General features: G+C 40.3%; 1 protein-coding gene across 1 annotated transcript in view; it reads left to right on the top strand.

Annotated features, from left to right (window-relative positions):
* The window catches only part of antxr2a (ANTXR cell adhesion molecule 2a), a 115,716-nt gene that overhangs the window by 28,805 nt on the left and 65,650 nt on the right, over window positions 1-21,261 (top strand). The window contains exons 10-12 of the mRNA XM_050050888.1: window positions 3,499-3,568; window positions 16,517-16,595; window positions 18,276-18,371. Of these exons, the coding sequence (XP_049906845.1) occupies window positions 3,499-3,568; window positions 16,517-16,595; window positions 18,276-18,371 (245 nt within the window). The remainder of the gene's footprint in view (window positions 1-3,498; window positions 3,569-16,516; window positions 16,596-18,275; window positions 18,372-21,261) is intronic.

A 21,261-nucleotide genomic window follows, 5' to 3' on the forward strand; every position in this document is an offset into this window, starting at 1 on the left:
CGAACAGAGAACACAAAAGTCAAATCCTACGTTACTAAATGTAGGCCAGGAGCAGCAACTTAACATTAGTGCCACTCCTAGCAGTGAAGAGCCTGTTGATGTAATGTTAGCATTAACCAAACCACCTGCAGCTATCACCACCGCCAGTGATGAGAAGACCATTTCATAAGTAACCCAGTTTGTTTCGTTCACCTGCCTCTCATGAGTCTTTTGGTAATACCCCCCCCGCCAGCGCCTGCCAACATGCAAATAAGGGGAGTACCGACACTTTTTCTTCCACTTTGAGCATTACTGTAAACCACATGTTGTGTTTGAAAACTGAACTTTCACATTCACAGCTAATAATAATTAGCTATAACTTAAAACAAGCTTTCAGTTATTAGTTAGGCAATTTGAGCTTTGTTCACACAACACACCACGTACAACAGTGCAGGAATAAAAAACACACACCACACAGACAGTAACTGAAGTTTCTGCTATAATGTGAACTCAGCTGTAAGGTGGAGATTGAAAACTTGACCATTACAACTCAGCAACTTTGTTTCCCTCCAGTCCCTAATCTTTAATATTTAATAACATGTCACCACATTTAAAAAAATGGGAAAAATTTACATTAACTATGTTTTATGCTACGTTTTTAAACATAAAAAGAACGGGTTAGATTTTGGATATTGTAATATTTTAAGTGTTGTCTTTTCCTGCCTTAAAACGCTGCATTACACAAAAGTGACGTTCTTTTCTTAACTTACTGGACTGTTCTAGCTCTTCTGTTGTTTGCCTTTACCAACTTAGGGGCCGCACACATCTTGCGTCTTTAACAGCCTGAAAAACACAAGGTCAGGTGCTGGGCGCTACTCTTGTGCCCACGTCTCAGGTTGCTAGGCGATCATAACCAGAGTGCAGAGCTGATCTTCTTCCAGGTTATTTTTTGTAAGTGTGTATTTGGCCAAAAATACTGTCCATTTTGACAGGTGTAAAGCTCTGGTAGCCCTGCACTAACATGATTAACTTCCTCTTGAAGTTGATCACAGACTGATATTTATGGAAGAAGGGAAAGATATCTGTCAGCCGTGATTGTTTTGTCCTTGTCACATGACATGCGGTGCGGGCTGCTGGGCTTCAAAAGCTGTTCATCTCAGGGCGCAGCCGTTGCACCCTGAATTATTGGCGCTCAGGAATGTGTGTGTGCTGTGATGGCGCCGCTATGGCTTTGAGCATGCCTGCTGCACGTCTACATCGACAACAATGAATTTGAGGGTGCAAAAAACATTGCATGTTTATGGCCCCTTAGATTTTGGATATTGTGTGTGTTGGGCTTTCAGTCGGATGGGTCATTCTTTGGACTAACGGGGGAATTTTTGCCCGTTAAAACAATGGCAATTGACTGGAGACGTTTCGATATCACTTGATACTTGGTTATTTTGGCAATCAGTAATCCATACCCAAAGGTATCGAGTACCGATAGTCTATCCTTGATGTCTTATAGTGGGTTTTCTTGGAGTCCTGACACTGATTTTACCTGACACGTAAGTCACTTATGACCATTGTATTGGTGTTGTTTTTTCCTGGTTTAAAGTAGTGATGTTATTTTCGTAACTTACCAGACTTATTTAGCAGTTCTATTATTTGCCTTTACTCATTTAGTCATCATATCCACAATACTGATGATTATTTTCAGATATTTCATCATGTAAATATTTCATAAAAGCACCGATAGTCAACTCTACAGTATCATCACAATATTAATATCGAGGTATTTGGTCAAAAATATTGTGATATTTCAGAAGGAAACAGCAATACACATAAAACCCCCGTATTATAGACCCTCATGACGCCTCACGGTTGCTGGTTCTCATAGTGAAACATCACAGGAGCTTCTCAGGAGCTCAGCAGCCAGAGAAACAGTGACCGTCAGAGCGAGCGATGGAAAGATTTGACACGGTAAACAGAGCTCAACAGGAGTCAACACAATCTGACACGACCGAATCTGAGCCCACCAACAAAACTAAGATCACACTGAACACTACTCGGCTAACGGCTTAGCGGCCAGGTTTTAGCTGCTTGTGGAAGACAGTGATCGGATCACTCAAGACGCGTGTAAATACCTGGTGTAAACAGGGCCAGATATCCATCATTGTCCTATGGCTCATCCACCGTGGTGCTGTGTGTTAACTGACATCATATATGTGTAACGTGGCTCTCTGTGGTATACATGGAGTCAGGCCTGCGGGTGGTGACCTCTGTGTTCAAAGGGAAGGACATGCCAAAACAAACCCCTGTCCCAATACGTCTGTTATCTCACAGCAGCTCCCCATCTACGTATATGATGAGAACAGAAGAAAGGAGGCTATGTAGGTCACTGTGCTTCTTATTTTGAGCTTGCAGTCTGTTCTGTCGAGAAATCCTTTTTCAGGAAGCAAACGGGATTTGGCACCGAAAGCCAATCTTTTCAGGCTCTCATTTGGCCGTGGGATCTGTGGGATCGACGACTGCCAATGACAACACTTCCCTCCTTGACAAGTTATTTTTGATTTTCAACATTTCAACTTGACTAAAACACTTGAGCATATTTTTTTTTCTTTTAAAAAAGAACTCCATCCGAATCAGGAAGTGGCCATTAGCAGATGTCTTCCTGTTAGTCCTTTCTCAGTTTAGGCTGTCTCACATTCGCCCACTTGGGGCTATTTATTCCCTCATTGGCTTTTGCATGTGTTCAGCCCAGACCTTTCTAACAGTGGGGCACCTTATAATTATGGACAGGCATCATGGCGACTATGGAACACACACACCACATATGTGGAACAGATGCTACAGTCTTCTCCATCACCAAGTCAGTCGGAGCCCCGAGCAGACAGGCGGGATAAAAATAATATCAATAATCTCAACGACCTCTGTGGCTGAAGATGGTCTGGGCCTCTGTCAACCTGAACACACACACAAGCACACACACAGGCGCACGCACACACATGCATCATAATCCAATCTGTCATCTGTCTATTTTTTAACCTTTACGCAACTCTCAGCAACAGAAGAGAGCTGGAACATCAAACATATGACATAATACATCTTCCTGATACTACCATATATCATATATATATATTATTTTGCATAACTGATGCTTGGTTTGAAATAAATTCACATGACCCTTCCCATGTAATACAGAGGGTCAAAGAGTTCACATGTGGTCACTGAGAACGTGAACTTTAAAGGTTTTTTCCGCTTAAATTTGGCAAAACTGAGTTGATAATTATTTTGTAATATCGCTCAAAATAACTGTGGCTTTATTTCATCGTAACATGAATTAAATTAAGTGTTAAAAAATAACTAAATTGGTTGCCAGTTGGGATTACAAATCTGTGATACCCATAATGCTCCATAATGACGTGGAAAATAAAGCAAATTTTTCATGTAATGCTGCTGTAATTTACATTTGCTCGTCTCCTGATGCAGTGATGACTGAGAACAAATTTTGACACACTGTTTTCTGTTTTTTTACAGATCACAAGCCGAGCACTGTGCGCAGTGATTATCTGCTGTGTCCTGCACCGGTGCTCTACGAAGTGGGACAGTAAGTAGCCAGTGGGATTTCTGTTTGAGGGGGAGGAGGTGCTGGTGGAGCGTTTTCATGTTGCATATGGTGCAAATATTGACTTCATATTGAGATTCTTGTATCAATATCAGATTTTGGCCGGTCATGTGGTCTAGTGCCGATATGATGCAGGTTTTCTTTGTTACAAAAGAGACAGAAAAAATAGTGCTTTACTGTTTTGTCTGATTTTATTTGTTATGCGATTAAATTATTTATTTTTTGACAGTAAAGACAAAAAATCCCCATTTTTTTCCTTTTTTTGTGCCTTTGATCAGCAAAATATCGCAAGTTTGACATATTAATAAATGGCTGGAAATATGCAAAGCATGCATAGAAAGTATAGCTGTATTATTATTATTATAAAGTAATTCTTCCAAAATAACTGATGGCGTTGTGTGATGGCAGTGTTTCTATAGATGTATGTAAGTTGCAATCTTGGCATGTGGACAGCAGGAGACGTGTGAAATTTTAATGACAGGCGTCTCACTGTGAGCTCCAGGATTTACAAACAGGACAATCTAAATATTTCTGCGTCAAAATTTAATATGTTCTCCTGTAAATTGTGATTTTGCCGTAGATGAGTGAAAGAAAAAGCAGCATTGCGTTGTGTAAATATTTGGACTGTTGCAGCTGCATCTAGAAATCAAGAAGCTTATCACAGCTGAAATCGGCAGAGTGAATCTTCCTTCCTCTGTAAAACAACACACACACACACACACACACACACACACACACACACACACTCAAAGATACTTCCTCTCTTACTTTCCCAACATCAGGACTCTTTCAAAACCATTTTATTTCCGCTTTTCCTCAGAAGTGTTGTCATGTATGTGCTGCTCTCCTCTGTCTTCGCTGTTAATTTTCCTTCTGTTCTTTATTTAAATCACCCTTGTTCCTCGTATATTTAAATAAGTCGTCTCAGTCCTCTCAGTTTCTCTTGTTCTTACATGCACAGTTTTTCTTTTTTTTGTTCTTCCGTGCCAATAAACAACTCCTAAATCTATAGATTAGCTGTATGTTAAAACAGTAGATGTAGGGATGAAGAGTTTGGTGTAGCGTAAAGACGCAGTAAACATTGTCGACGGCGCCCGACAGAAAAACACTCCATACATACAACCCACCAAGATTTAAGTGAAAACAGTGTAAATATGCGTTTATTCCTGGCTGCATAGCTATTGTTTGATTTCCAGCGTCATCTCTTATAATCCCAAACCATAACAGATGATCGCTAAGGCATTCTAGATGGAACAACAGATTTTAATGTCCTCCATGACGGCAATCCAATCAAAAATGTATGATTATGAGTGCTGCTGGCTCCTGGAGGTCTTTGAGCTCTAAAACAGATTATGTATCATATGATGACGGCGGTGCTGTAACTACTCCAAATCAACTTGAGCCTCACCTCAGATAATCCTCTCACATAACGTCCAAACTGCTCATGATAACATGTTTTCCTGCCAGATGCTGACTGACGGTGAGGAAAGAGGAACAGGAGTTTTTGACGGGATACAAAACATGAAGTTAGACGCGCTCTAATGTTTCACTTCTATTTGTTTGTTTGCAGGATATCACAAAACCTTCCTGCAGATTTAAGTATTTTTAGAGTTTTTAACACACAAATGAAAAAATGTAATACATTTTTGCATTGATCCACTTTATACACAAAGATAAAACAAACACTCTCACACAGAAGAATGCACTGTTGCACCTGTGTCGATGCACACACAGTCCTTTGCAACACACATTGCATGCTGCTGCTGGCTCACAGAACACCTGATGTTGGGGTGCACATTTAAACACAGGATCCAGAATAGTTGAACAGTTCTATGGTGGTTGTCGGATGATTTTTTTGTCACTAATGCATCTGCTACGGTATCACTCCTTTTCTTATTTTCAACAGTTTAAACTTAAAAATATCAGTCGTCTCTTTGTTCTGCGCGGCATGTTTGAAAGGACAAAGGAGTCGCAGGCCTGAAGGGTGGAGCTTTATAATCATGGGGAGTGGTCTAGTCAAGAGTGCAGGTGATGCAGGTGGGGCGATGACTTGTGATTTAACAAGTACATAGACACATGCATTTCAGCTCTCACACACACAACTCTCTTTTTTGTCTGTTCAGTTGTTATAACACTGAATTAAAAAATCTAAGCAGTGTCCAGAGCTGCAAATTAGCTTCAGATAAACGTGCTAAACACACATTTTGCACATCTACCCGTAATGAACATGTTAAATAAACAGATAGGATAAATCAATGAGAAGTTGGGACATGAAAAAAATTAATATAGAAATTGTTTTTGTGAAGATCTAGGAGTTTTTTTTTTAATATATATATATATATGTTACAAGAAGGGCCATTTACCACTGTGAGCTTTAATACAAGGCCATCAGAACTATCGCTGGCAGTAAATATTTTATTTTGTAAAAGTATTCTAAAAAGATAATGCTATTGTTGTGTTGCATACTGACCTAGGACGTGCTGAACATTGTATTTAAGGAAAATACACCAAAAAAACGAACAAAAAACAATTCAATTAAGGACATAAAGCAAAATAACATTTAACAAAAAATGTGAAAATATGTGCATTATTTTTTTAATTTTGATGGACTTGCATTTGTGCTATCAGCTGATGACAAGTGCCCCACTATTGTCAGTCACTTTGCATTTTGATACAGTTTTCCATGCAGATACATAAACATTTTCTTAAATGAAATAACAAATTTAAATATTTGTGCAGCCTCGGCAGCGGTCTGTGCTCTCAGTTATTTCTTTGTTTGTTTTTTAACAGCAGGTCACTGCTGCTTTTCCTCCAGCTGCTAGCGATACTATATGTGACACTTTTTCCAGCTGGCATCACTTTAAGTAAAAAAAATATTCACACAAAGCAGTGGGATCACAATCACCTGATTGTCTTTACTTATCAGTGTGAAGAAAATGCAGCGTTTCAGATACAGCTGCTCTCATAGTAGCAGCTACTGGAGAAGTCTTTCTTTCACTTTATCCAGAAATCAGGAGAGCAAAACAGAATCTCACATCTTTCATCCAACTCACAGAGGACACAGTAAAAGGATGAACTTGAGCGACTACATCTGTAAGCCACAGGCCTACAGCGCCTGCTACGACCTGATAGGACCTGAGCTGATGCTGATGCTACGTGCCCGCCATTTGCAAAAGGCCTGCTTAATTAACTCTTGGCTGCCGTTGGTGACCCATTAAGTAGTTAGCTGGTACGGGCGGTGAGTAAACACATCTGCTGGAGGGGCTTTAAAAGGATGTGCGACAGATGCAGCCATTCCCTTCTCCACGCTCCCCATTTAAATAATTCACCATGCACTGACAATCCCTGCACCCAGGACCACCTGCATGGAACAGCGGAGCCCGGAAACTTCCGTCTCCGTCCATCTGTCTGCTTCTGCTCCATCACCGCTACCGGCTCACAGGGCGCTCCGTTAACACGGCTCAACTCAGCCGAAGAAGAATCGCCTTCCATCTCCCTCTTCCCCCTTTTAACCATGTTTTGTTCCACATGAGGCCTCCTCCTCAGTGCTGCTTGAATCTCTGTCGTGACCTCATAGACATGGATTGCCGGGGAACATATTTCAGATGCAGCAGTCACCCGAGTTGAGGTGCTCAGCTGCAGCTTCCTGTCCCACCGGGAACTTGGAGCAGGCGGCTCCACATTCAGCCTCGATGTCCAGGAATCACAGTGTCCTCAGTTGGTCATCGAGCTGTGTAGGAGCACTCACGGCGGAGGCATCATCTGTGCTGACAGCTGCGGCATCAGGCTAGAAACATTGGCATCTGCTGACGCCCTTCCTTCCCTCCCAGCCCCGCTCCCTCCCGCCTCCTCCTCCCCCCTCCCTGTATTCCCATTAGGAGACCCAGCATCCCCTGCTGGGGCGTCGATGGAGAGGTTAAGTAGCTGCGCTCTTGCAGCAGCATGTCCTCACCTGGTGTTTTCACAATAACGGTGGAGAGCAAAAAATAACTGAGGGGGGAGTCGACACCTGCCTTACAAAGCAGGTACAGTTAGCTCGTGCTAATGCTCGTCAATAATGAAACAGGCTGTCCCAGGGCTGCTGCTAGCAGAGACATCACTCCATCTGCGTCAGTTGGGGTATGAAGATGTCCTGTTGTTTGATTGTCCTCCATGTTGTGGGACTGACATGTCGGATGTGCACTGATTTGTTGTCACATGATGAAACTGGAACCAGCTCTGTTTGATTGAAGGATGCAAGGAGCAATGTGTCAGCTTCAGATCTTGAATGTACAGCAACGAACTGAACTGAAAATTCGGAAATATTTCAATTTGCACTTTGATCCTTAGTGACAAACATTTTTTAAGTCCGACACAAACTGAAGAGCTAATTTTTTATAGGACTAAGTTTCAATTTTAGTTGAAATATATCACAACCTGACCCACACTTTGTGACATTTCTCAAATGTCATTGTTTCAGCTGTTCTCCAGATTTGTTTTGCAATAGAAAAGATATTGAATTCTGCCAGTTTACCAGTTTACCTCTGCTTTCTGTTGCACCGTCTTTAGCAGTAATTTTTGTTGGTAAAAGTGAGACGTTCGTGTTGCACACGTCTGCATAACCAAAAAAAAGGAAATGGGTTTGGTGACTTGGGGAAAACTGCGAAGCGGTGGTGATTGGACAGAATTGCAAAAATTCACTAGGACTGGTTAAATTGGTGTGAACTAGTGTAACTAGTGTAACTAGTGTAAACTATTTTTAACATTTACTTTACATTAGTATTTTCTAACATTTTTGTTTTGTGACCCTTTGAACTGACGCAGTGTTGATGGGCTATATCTTTAGTGCTTAAATTAGTCACGATAGGTTCAACCAAAGTTTTCTTTTTCTCTCAAACATTTATTTTGAAGGGGAATTAAAGAGCTGAACTTACCCAGCAAGTCTAAAAGATATTTTTTCCCTTATCTGCCTTTTAACAATTTTGTGATTTATGTTGCGACCCTTTTCATCACAGCGAATCAGTTTAGCCGATGAGTTTCCATTCATTTCTGTATGATCCAAAAAGAGTATTCTTGGGTAGAGAAACATCGAGTTTCACAATTTTGTCATTATATTATGGTTCTGGTTTAATGCAGTGCAGTCTTTTCAAATCAACCTAGTTTTCTACAGCATTTTGTCACATCATTGACAAAAATAATTATAACTTAGTAGGTCAGTTTATTGAAACAGAAATTACTAGAAACAAACAGCGACCAAGATTGGTAAAAAAAATAGATCCTGAAATCAAACACTGTTCACTGTGTACTGGAAGATAGTGCTTAAGGAGTTGTATTATGCAACAACAACCCAAACGCCAGAAGAAATGTTGGCATTGTACGTTCTTGCAAACCAAGGATACACTGCATTTGGATGTCATTATGTAGCGAATACTTTGAAAGTGTTTTTAGGTTTAGGCAGATAAACAACTTGGTTATGGTGAAGAAAAGATCATGTCTTGGCTTTAAATACTCGGTTTTAAGGGCATATTTCCAACTGAAAGTAGAACAATGTCTCCTTTTGTCCTGGGAAAAACAGTAGCGGGTTGCAAAAAATATGTTTGGTGCTTAAAAAGCTGCTGGAAGCACAGCGATGATTCGCTAAGAAACAACTGGTTTTGTTGTCTGATGGTCTGGAACAGTGGCCTGTAGCTTGGTAGTTATCTCGCCTAGCTGACACAGCATCCACCATCCTTCCCATCTCAGCTCATATACTACATCACTTTAGAAATGTTGATATATGTTTGAAAGTGTCAGTGTAATGTACATATTTGTGGTTTGTAAAAACGCACAATGCCAACATTTTCCTCTGACAACTGGGCTGGCTCCACCCTGGTACGGTCCGTTAAGTTACCAGCTGTCACGCCACAGGACACATCACTTTATTTTAATTTGGTCCCATCAGTCAGTTTGTTAGAGTGCATGTCACTCTCTCCAAATGGTGGATGTCTCACTCTGGAACACAACTTCTCATCTGGTCCCCAGGCTTCACGAGGCCGAGTTTCCTCCCCTCCGTCAGAACTTCTGCCACACAGCCCGGTGCAGAGTGATGACTCCTGGATGCCGAGTGACAGGCCTTGCATATGCTCTGCCGTGAATTATTCAGCCTCCTCAATTTTCACATCTTTAAGGGAAGTTTGAAAGCCATTAGCGTCACCATTGTCAGCCGCTCCAGCTGTATCGCATCACCAAAGCTTAGCGTCACGGCGGGCTTACTTTCTGACAGATTATAGCGAGCCCGGGGACAAAGTATTTCCAAAGTGGAGCCAGAGATCTGCAGCGGGAAGAAGCCTTCTGCCATTCAACTGGTGTCCCTGGGAGCCCGTGTCGCTTTCCACCCAAATTTTGAGAGATCCCTCGGCCCCGTGACAATCTGCCCTCTCATCTCCCATTTATTCAAACGTAACCGTCGACCCACCAAGCAGCTGCAGCTCTCTCCGCAGTGTCACTCACTATGCTTTCATTATGGCAAAGTTAAATGACAGCGAGTGTGGTGTTAAATGATTTATCCAGCTCCTTTTTAAAGCCACTCAGGGGCCTTTTTTCATTCTTTTTGTGCCCTTTTGACCCTGTGTGCTACCTGTTTGTGCCTGGCATACCTGTGTGACATTCAGTAATGGCCCTCATCGTGGTTTTGCAAAACAAAAAGCAGAATTAAGAGCATAAATGTGTGTAAATGTGTCTGTGCACCATCACCAGATATGTCCGAAAACCCAAATATTTTAAATCCACAGTGATATAAAACAGAGAAAATCAGCAAATTCTCACATCTAACAAAAGATTTAAACAATTAGGTCATTAAAAAAATACATACATCTTCTGTCGAAGGTCTGACGAGTCATTTCAGCACTAATTTTAACACAGTGCTGCAGAATAACCACTTGAAATAGACGTCACCCAGTTACTAATCATTCTTTTAATATTCCTGGAAGTTAAAGGGTGAAAATGAGAAGTGCATATATGACTTATGCCTCCGTGCTGGAGCAGATTCTGCCTACTCAACAGTAACTGGATAAATTAGCAGTCAGTGTCTCAGGGAGGAAGAGAAAAGGCCTCGCTGACTATGGTTGGGTTGTGGTGCGTTAAGGATGTCCAGCCATGTCAGGCGAGAGAGGGTGGAGGGGGGGTCGGGCGTTTGTCAGTGTAACTCGCTTGGGAGCTTTCCTCCTTCACACGCCGAGGTCCACACCTCCAGCTTGATTAACAACCTGCCCACCATTATCACGGATTGAGGGTGTCAGCTAAATTAGCCTCTCCCCTCACCCATTCAGCACGAGCACTTAGTTAACATGCAAGGACCTGGAAGAGCTCCGCTGAGCTGCAGAGGCGTGCAGCGTTTCATGAATCCACATCGGACACAAAGGGATGTTTTCTGATTGAAACCAACTGGTTCACACTCAGAAAGTAGGAGTTTGAAATCTTTTAGCGTGCTCTCATTTGTTGGGAATTTAAACATTTATGATTTAAGAAAAGTTAAAAGCACACATGTGCCTTTTTTAATGGGTGCGCACAGTCAAACTGTCTCTGAACAGAAAGGTCGGATCAGGTGCAAACAATTAAAACAAACCAAACACCTGTCAGAGCAGATCAGAGTGTGTGGAATACACACATGTAGAAATATGCAAAGTTTTTGTTTTATGCAACATTTTAAAATGAAACCATATTTTCTGTGTCGCATTTAAAGCTGTTCGTTTTGTGTGGTAAACTTTAATGCCCCATCATTCCTTCGGTTAAACTCAGTCTATTACAATTTTGTTATGCTTACGAGTTTTTCTTCTACAAAAATTAATCAATTAATTGATAAGTTGTCAACTATTAAATTCATGGTCAACTAATTGCATAATTGATTAATAGGTTTGAGTATTTTTTTTAAGCCAGATGTCAAATTCTCTGACTCCAGCATCTTAAATGTGAATATTTTCTGGTTTCTTTCCTCCTCTATGACAGTAAACTGAAAATCTGATTCACATTTTCACCATTTTACAGACCAAACAACTAATTGAATAATCGAGAAAATAAACGGCAATAAAAATAATTGTTAACTGCAGCCCTACGTTTCTGTTTGTGGCATTAAGTTAGATTAAATTTCTTATTGACAAGAAGGGATGACAAACATCTCATTGTTAAGGTTTCACACTACCGCACATCTCTTCTCTTAATAAAACCTCTTCACAGCAGCACACAGTCCAATAATAATAATTCAACTTTTGATACCCATAGATACACACTGATCCTGGCATGTAGTTTTTAATGACTCTGGTAAAAGTTTTTAATTATTATTTTCTCTCTTTCTTTGTTGTATGCTGGTGGTATGGTGTTTCTTGTTCATGGGTTTCCTTGAATGCTTCAGGATCCTGGGTCAGAATTGAACTAAGACGCTAAATGCAACAGAATCTTAGTGCTCAAAAAATCAAAACACTTAAAAATGAAAAAGGTCCTTAAAAAGTCTCAGAATGTCTTGAATTCAATTTTATATTAATTATTATGCTGTAAAAGTCATTAAAGAGTCTCAAACTTGAATTTGCATTGTCTTAAATGCCATAAACATTTTATGTAATTTCATTTATCCATCTTTTAAATTTCTTTTTGCCAAAATGAGTCGAGCTCTTCTACATTAAAGTCTTGTAACATTTCTGATGTCACAGATCTTTAAACCTCCGACTGAACCTTTACTTTACACTGTCACTGCCCTGTTGGCAATAGGGATGCAGGGATATACTGGTTTTAAGGTATACCGTGATTTAAAGGTTTATGGTTATCATACTTACGATATTAAACATACGATATTAAAGAAAAAAAAAAGCGAACCGACTGAGATCTCCCCTTTTTTTAGTTATTCTTAAAGGAGAGACTTTTTACACAAACCTCCACTAACAGCATTGTGTCAAGTTTCAGTTTAATGTTAGAAAACCCTTAAAGACCTTTACATTTTCATTCCTGTAAGGGTCATTGTGACTGATAATGTAAATTTTGTAATACCATGAAACTGCGATATTTTCTGAGATGGTTATCGTACCCTAAAATTTCATATCCTTACAACCCTAGTTGGCAAAATGTAGAATAAGCTAACTCAATCTAATAACCATATTTATATCAAACCTACCTCTGCATGGGACCACATGTTATATACTACTTAACTTTATACTGACCTGTGAGGCTTGAATAAGAGTAATCTGATTTGTCTAGAAATTAGTCTTAAATTTAGTTAAAAATGAGCTTAATGACTCCGCTCAGCTAAACCATCCCTAACAAATAAAGATTAAATGGTGCAAATGAAAAAGAGATCTTGACTTAGACTTCCTGATTTAATAAAAGTGACTTTAATAATAGTATAATAGATACAATAAAATAAACATATAAATAAAATAAAGATAAGTGGAGGCATCAACAAGTTAAGTGTCAAAGTTCATCCGGTTTAAAAGTTCCATGAATGATATTTTAAATATTCAGTGTGGGTAAATTAAGAAAGGTGCAAAGGAGTCAGTTTAGAATATTTAGAATCTGCTGCATAGTAATGGACACATGGTCTGGTTGCTCATCTGTTCTGAACCACAGGAGAATTGGTGGCCCAAGGCACTGCCTCAGGCGAAATCCGAAGCAAAGCAAAGAGCTCTCTTGTTATTATTCCGCAGCACCAGTTTTAATGCAGGCCTCCCCTGTACGCTACCACACACTCACAGCTGGCCCCTCACACACAATACCGCTCTGCGTACTCCTTTCTCTCCTCTTTTTTTGTGTTGCACTCGCAGCGAGGATTTCAGGGCTCTTCTCTCGTTCCATATCCTGAATTCTCATTAAACCTGCGGTAATTGGATTGGGCGTAATAGACATATGGAAATTGCGGTGCCGTTCATCATTAGGGTTTTAATTGTGCCCATTTTGGCTTCCGCATTTCCTCCTCTAAATAAGTCATAGGAGTTCACGAGCCTTGTTACTGCTAGTCAGGTTACTTCATCCACACGTGCTGACGGCTGTGATAATGAGAGGATTTCCTCCCTCTGAGTTTGACCGTTTAGTTCGTACCCATTGTGTTCTTTAGTGAGCGTTGTGCTAATGTGAGCGCTCGACTTGTTAGTCTTTATTTAACAGGATTTGCTTGTGAAATTATGAAATTAACCTCATTATTCTGTCACTGGAAATCATTTGCTGATTTGTGGGCTTTGGGGAAATTACTGATATTTAGAAGACATTAGCTGATGTTCCTTTCAAAAGCATAAACAGTTTCAGTATTTATCCCTCATATTTATGTTGTTGAAATATCGTGGCAAAGATATCTACTGAAAGACTGTCCTTGTTCATTACCGTTTTTTATCATTATTATTTTTAAATCTGTGTAGATATGAATAGCAATGCTTTTTGTCCAGCATCGGTGGACTGTGTCTTTGAGTCCACTGATATTGTCTCTGTCCAAAAGAGAAAGAAGTACACTGTTTTGTTTTTTTTGTGTGCAGATAAAAACAAAACCACAAAAATGTTCCTTATCAGAATAAATTCTAACACAGTAAACGAAATCATTTTAAATAGTAAAAAATAGATGAAACACAACAGACTATTTTAAATGGCTCTGCTTTACAATTTACAGCCTCTCATTCACACACACTCACACACCAATTGCAGCAAGCTACTGTGCAAGGTGCTGGTCTGACCATCGGACAGGAGGAGCGCTACATCCTGAAGCAGATCCGCCTCTTTATTTAGCAAAATAAGAGTCAAAAATGCATAAAAATTCGGCACAGAACATTCCTGCACTGCAGTTTCTACATGAATATATGCCAACATATATACCAGTACTTATAAGCTGATATCAGCAGGTAATAGTAAAGCCGGGGTTTTGTGTATTTGTGTAATGAAGGCCAAGAAGAATAACATTGCTAATGTTACCATACATTTCAGTTTTGATACCGATGCTGTGGCTTTGAGTATCAGCCGATACCGATCCGATACCATGGTTGACCTAAAAAGCTATATACCTTTACATGTAGAACAGAAAAGACGAGAGGTATCAGGCATTAGTTGGGTTTCCATCCAACTATTTTTATTCACATTCTCAACAATTGCGAAAAAAAACTTGAATGGAAACGGCGGACATTTGAAAAAATGCCGAAATATCGCAAAAAAGTTTTTATGCTTGGAGGGGGTGGAAAAGTCAGTGTATCAATATTAGGAAAATGCGACTTTTGGCAATGGAAACAGATTTAGCGAATAAACAATGACGTAGGCTACCGAATCCTACGTCTACTTCACACACACACACACACACCTGTGTGAACTTAGAGAGAGGTAATTACTCCAGTGTCAGGTGAGTGTATTTCACAACTTACCTGAATAGACTGGACGTGTTGAATACCGCTGCATCATGTGCGCTGCCTGGTGTACCAACATAGACATCACGGCATTATGTAGGCTACGCTGACAACACTGATATGAGTGTGATGAGAGCTCTGCAATAGCCAAGAAGTTCCCGAGGAATCTCTCCATCTCGTCGTAGTCATGGATGTGCCGGTAGTTGTTTACATCAGTTGTGGACATGAGACGCTCTCAATGACGTCATCTCACGGCGCCCTCTTCTTCTACGGGCGTTCTTTTGCATTTTTATTTTTATTTTTCAAGAGAAGCGCCACCTACTGCTCAACCTGTTGACTCCCAATTAGTCTTGCCACCAGACAATCAGAGATCTCCACCTTCTGATAGTCTGGGGACACTCCTTTCTAAAGTGTGTTTAACACACCGGAGAAAACGGCCAGCAACAAAGCAACNCATCATTCTTTAGTTAAGCAAAGCGTCTAAAGACTGACTTGTGAGTCTACCTCCCAATACTCACAAAACAATAATGAATGGAAACGTGCATAAATTTGCATTTTCTTTTGGGCATTTTCACAAAATTCGCTTAAAATTTGCGATACATTTGGATGGAAACCCAGTTAATGATGACTACACAGTTCTTTGCTAAGATAAAATGAAACAAGATGAAACAGATTAATGCAATGATGAACTATTTATTTTTTAACAAAAATAAACAATTCCGATTCTCTACTTCGCTCCATGACGTATGACGTAGCTCGCGTCGCAATAGATTTAAAGGGAAAGGATCGCCTCAGGTATAGGTTGCATTTTCCGATACCCGATCCATCTATTTTGATGATATCGGGGCCGATATCCAGAGATCGGATCGGTGCATCCCTAGTGACAAATGTACAAAAAAGGTGGCAGATACATATCCAAAGGAGATGCCAAATTCAGGTGAAGAAGAACCTTATTGTACGTCTTGATGCAAAAGTCAGTACATTAGCAGCAACATGAAGTGAAAGCAGTGCTCTGTTTATTTAAAAGTGAAGATGCAATAAAAATATTTTGTCCCTAAAAACAGTGAATAATCTGTGATCACAATATCAAAATAATCCTGATCATTATTTCGGCCGTAATCACGCAGCCCTACTTGCTGGGTATAAATACTTAAAAGAATAATGACTAAATAAGAAATAAGTGGTCTTCTTGCCGGAAGACCCGATGACACCTGTTGTGGTGGTGGATACTGACACATCAGTGGGCTGAGCGGAGATGACGTACTGGATAAAATCATGTGGCTTATAAGCTGTTTTTGTAGTTGGAAAGTTGGAGAGTAGTCCTGTAACGTTATCCCCACCACTCACAGCCGCCATTTTTCTCAGCTTGACCCCTGGTGGCGCACACTGTGCACTACATCGCCTCAATACAGCATCTCCGTATCGGTTTAATAGAAAGAGGAGCATCTGTATTTTTGATGGTATCGAAAATCATACCCTCAGGATGTCTAAATACCCAGATATAACGTAACACCTTGATACTGCCGAAGCCTCATTCAGTTCACTGTGTTTACATTATATGTGGTTAATTAAACGTATTACTGTGACACTAATGAACCTCTTTTCTTTACAGGACTATGGATGTTCTCATCAGCCTAAACCACGGCAAGTCCTTCATCTCCAGCGCCTACACCATCACCGCCACCACATGTGTGAGTCTCAGTTACCTTCATATGTGAAACACAATATAAAAGCATCTGCGGTGATTCTGAGCTCTGATCTTCTTCTCTGTATTTTCTTTCATAACCTGATCCATGTTTCCTCAATTCATGTTTCAGTTTGTGTTGCTCATATTGTGGTTTGAGTACGTGATAGTCGCCGTCCTTATAAGCAGAACTCCCTCGTCGTCTCCTCCATGTTTCTCATGTGATGTTTGCAGTAGTGACTTCATAGTTTCTCAATGTGTTTTGTTTGTGTGTACGTAAAATGTGTGTCAGAAATTCAGGGTTCCCACGGTCATGAAAAACCTGGATAGGTCGCAGGATTTCATAATACCCTTCTCCAGGCCTTGAAAAGTCATGGAATTAGTGCGAATTATTGAATGTTTACAATCACATACGTCGCTTCCTTTTCTCCCTGTGTTCTGTCTCTTCTTTCATGTATGCTTGCTAGCTGAAATTATGGTTAAATAGAGTCTGAAATCGATATGTTTGACAAATGCCGGGCAAAAGTAAAGGAACATTTTTGAAAATATTTGGAAAACCCAGTGAATTGAAAATAGTGTAACTGTTGATACAAGGTTAATACAAATAAAATAAAATAAAATGTACACCTTAAATCATTGTTTTATATAATAATAATAATAATAAAACCTTGTAAAATATTTAGGATCATCTTTTTTTGCCACTTAATTGTCTCTACATACACTGTACGTATTTGAGTCTAATGGACGACCTCCACTTGCACCATTTTGCATCCCGATATGTGATAAGTTAAAAGCACACGACTGTGGGGTTTGAGTTGTTTTATTGAAAAGTTGCAGACATCCCTCTTCATCTGCATCTCATCTTTACACTCCAACAAACTTTTGATATTATTCCACCAGCTTATTGTTAGACATTTTGTTTATTATCCAAAAACAAGATGCATTGATTTGTCTTATTTTACCACTTTGTCTTTGGATGTAACAATCAGGGTTCCTATAGTCATGACATTCCTGAAAAAATGCAGTGAAATTACAAAAACAGTTTGAAATGGTTTCGTATTTTGGGACCGTTTTGAATATACATTGTTTTGGCTATTATACCGGACATCTGTACATGGAAAGATGTCTTCCCAGTATGCCAGATCAATGATCCACTTGGACAAGGGAAGCCGGACGAGACATGCTGGTGATCAACCTTGATTTAGTAAGGTGTCACAGATGCTCAGGTTTCAGGCAAAGTCCATAAATCAAACGTTTGTTAGACAAGAAATAAATGCATACAGACTTGCACTGACATCCATTTGATCTTTGGTCTCCTGTCCCCCCAAAAAGGGGCGTGGCCTTGAGGTTTTGCACCTGTATATGCCGGTTTGATCTGTTGACATATGCAGCTAGTATCTAATAAGCTAGTACAGTTAGCAGGTGCTAGCAGTTTGCTAATCTGCATATGCCTGGGTAGTGCGTGTTTATTAATGTATGGCTGTATTGCTATTGAGGCCAACCCATTTCAAACTAAAAAACAAAGACAGGAAATCAGGAAAAAGTCAGAAAATAGGGTAAAATATTATGGAAAAGTTACTGATACGTTTTGAAACTTCAATGGCAAAAATGTGATTGTTAGATAATATGATAATTATAAAAATAATAATACTAATAACCTGATTACTTTTGTCATTTCCTCCTGCAGTCAGATGGTCTGGTGGTGTTGATAGTCATCCTGGTGCTGCTGGTCCTCGTAGCTCTGGCCCTCATGTGGTGGTTCTGGCCTCTCTGCTGCACACTGGTGAGTGCTGCTACACTGCTCAAAACATATTCAACTTTGGGCAACCAGAGCTGATGATTCATTGACTCTTGTTTTGCATGGAGATAACAGCAGGCTCTGTGCTGGCAAACATGCCAAAATAACTCATATGTTGCCTGTTTTGCCTGCAATCCAAAAAAATAAGAATAGCACTCGCTGTTACCTTCTCTAGATCTCATGATGACAAACATCCTGTTGTTGCAAACGCAGCTCGGTTTAAGAAATCATTTTGTAAGCACAGAGTTCAACTGAAAATCATATTGTAGTTGGGGAAGCGGTCCAAACGGCTGACTTTATTGCCCACTTATAAAAGCCCCAAGCTGCGACCACAAACCAGTGATAAACTGCACGTCAGTGTCAGGTTTAACTGCTCGTACGCAGCAGCCTCCGAAGAGAAGTGGTGTCAAACATCTGCTCAACCTCGTCACCTCCCGTTTACCTCGATCACCCACGGTGGCTTAGCAACACCACAGAGGAAGAACCTCAAACAGGAAGTGAGGAGCCCACATCCTGTTCATGAGTGGCTGATCACACACTCACAAGTTCTCAGAAGAGATAAAGTCATCTCATGCAAACAAACTGTTAAAAACAAAAGATTAGCAGGAGAATAATGTGAGTGACAGATTGCATGAAAGTTAGCAAAATCTCTGTTTGCTCAGGGCTAACATTGGGCCTACCTGGGGACTGACGTGATTAATAATAATCACAGAGATTATTTATGGTTTAATCACATTTGAATCTTTCATGCTCATGCGCCAGCTTAAAATACTTACTCTGTTTCAGTAAACAGAATTCTTCATTTACTAATCCTGTCAGTCACAGTGTTTTATTTCAGCTGCACTGTGTTTTGCCCCCTTACTCCTTCTATTAATATTATTATTATTATTTGTCGTTAGTGATTGCTGACTTCCTCCCTTCATTTAAGAACGCAGCTTGTATCTAAATCTCAGAGGAAGTGCAGGATTTTGATTCAGACATTATTTTTAAGTCCTCATTGGTGCATAGAGGTACATGACATCATGTTTCCCCGACTGCTCTGCCCACTTAGAATAGTGCAGAGGAAAACAGCACAGACATAAATCTCCCATGTGAAATAGCCAAAACTGTTTTAACTTAGGCAGGAAATATTGTGTTGCTGTAGGGTCCCATCCCTCGTGGTAATACTGCTTGAGAAAATATGTTTTTATGGCCCCTAAGATATTTAAAGACAGTGAAAACAGGCCAATTTTGGCTTAAAATTTCATCCTGCAGCTCATTGAGCTCAATTTGTGTGAATGCAGGGAGGTGCTGTTACTGTAGATATGGTCCCTGTGCTGTTTGACTGAATGGATTTTACCCCTGGGGCAGGGAGGGGTGTCAAAGTCCAGTCTTAAAGACCAGATGAAAGGAAAAATACTCTTTCCCAGTTTTAACCCTCTGTCTCTGTTAATTGATCATCTTTTGTTATGTGCCAAATACATGTCAAAGAATCAGCATCAGAGAATCTTTACATCAAAATCCCCATCTTTTCTCTTTCTGTTAAATCGGTTAAAACGGTTTCAAATGTTTGATGACTCATTCTGCGTTCAGGGGCGTTTGCAGAAATTCATTTAATGAAATGAGGCTTAAGGCGACTAGCTAACCACGAGTCAAATAAAACTGCACCTCTCTGTTTATGGGTTGTACAGTAGCAAACTGACTCTGGCTGTTGTGGCTAACGGAGCAATATGAAGAGGGGTAAGAAGTGTGTGTGGAAATCAGTGGGCAAAACTTTTTTTTTGCCATTTCCAAATCAGTGTGCCAGAGGTCTAAGCCATTGATCTCTACCTCGTCCCCCTCCTGATCTCACAGTTAGGCAGGTGCAGTGTTGCCAAAAGAGAGCTGTAGCTCTGCACCACTCTAAGCTCTGATTTAAATTCCTCTTGTAACTGTACTCTGCTCAAATTTTCCGTTTCACTTGGAAATACATCACAGCGCACAGGCTAATGACGCTTTAACTTCCTTTTCACTGGGACTTTAAACTGGACCAGTGTTAAAGAAGTATTTCACTGCTGGAAAGAAATAAAACCAGAATGTCTAAAATGCTGAAATTGGTGCAACATGACCAGAGAAAACAGAGAGAAAGGGCTGCCCCATTTGCTTTTGCTTCAGAGGTAGTAAACCTACAGCTACCAGAATGCACTGCGCTGCACAGGATCAGTAAATGCTCCTGCTGGTGGGTGATGTAATGCAAGATTGGTAGTCTTTCCACAGGAAACAACACGGCGACCATGTTCAGTAGTGTGCTAAATATGTTTCTGAAAACATTTGAGGCAGAAAAATTGGCAACACAGTAACATAATATTGGTTTATATTTGATCAGTGTTGCTCTTTTTTATAGTTTGATCTCAGTATTTTGAGCCTCCGTCTTTACAAAATAGGAAACAGTATTGTGCTGTCTTGTATTACTGTCAAACAGGGCACTGAAATATGTTTCTGAAAACATTTTTGGAGACAAATAGGCAATACAGTAACAGAATCTTGGTTTATATTTGATCACCATTGCCTACTTCTACTGTTTGAGCTATTATACTCTTTGGGCCAGTCCCAATACCCCCCCTTAGCCCTACTCCTTGGCCCTACCCTACATTTGCGTGTTCCCGCGAGGGGTAGTGGTGTCCCAATTCCTTTTTGCGTGTAGGGGTAGGGGGCATAACGAGGGGTAGTGGGTATNAATAGGCAATACAGTAACAGAATCTTGGTTTATATTTGATCAGCATTGCCTACTTCTACTGTTTGAGCTATTATACTCTTTGGGCCAGTCCCAGTACCCCCCCTTAGCCCTACTCCTTGGCCCTACCCCTACATTTGCGTGTTCCCGCGAGGGGTAGTGGTGTCCCAATTCCTTTTTGCG

The sequence above is a fragment of the Epinephelus moara genome, chromosome 8 (genome assembly GCF_006386435.1).
Source record: "Epinephelus moara isolate mb chromosome 8, YSFRI_EMoa_1.0, whole genome shotgun sequence".
Taxonomy (NCBI): domain Eukaryota; kingdom Metazoa; phylum Chordata; class Actinopteri; order Perciformes; family Serranidae; genus Epinephelus; species Epinephelus moara.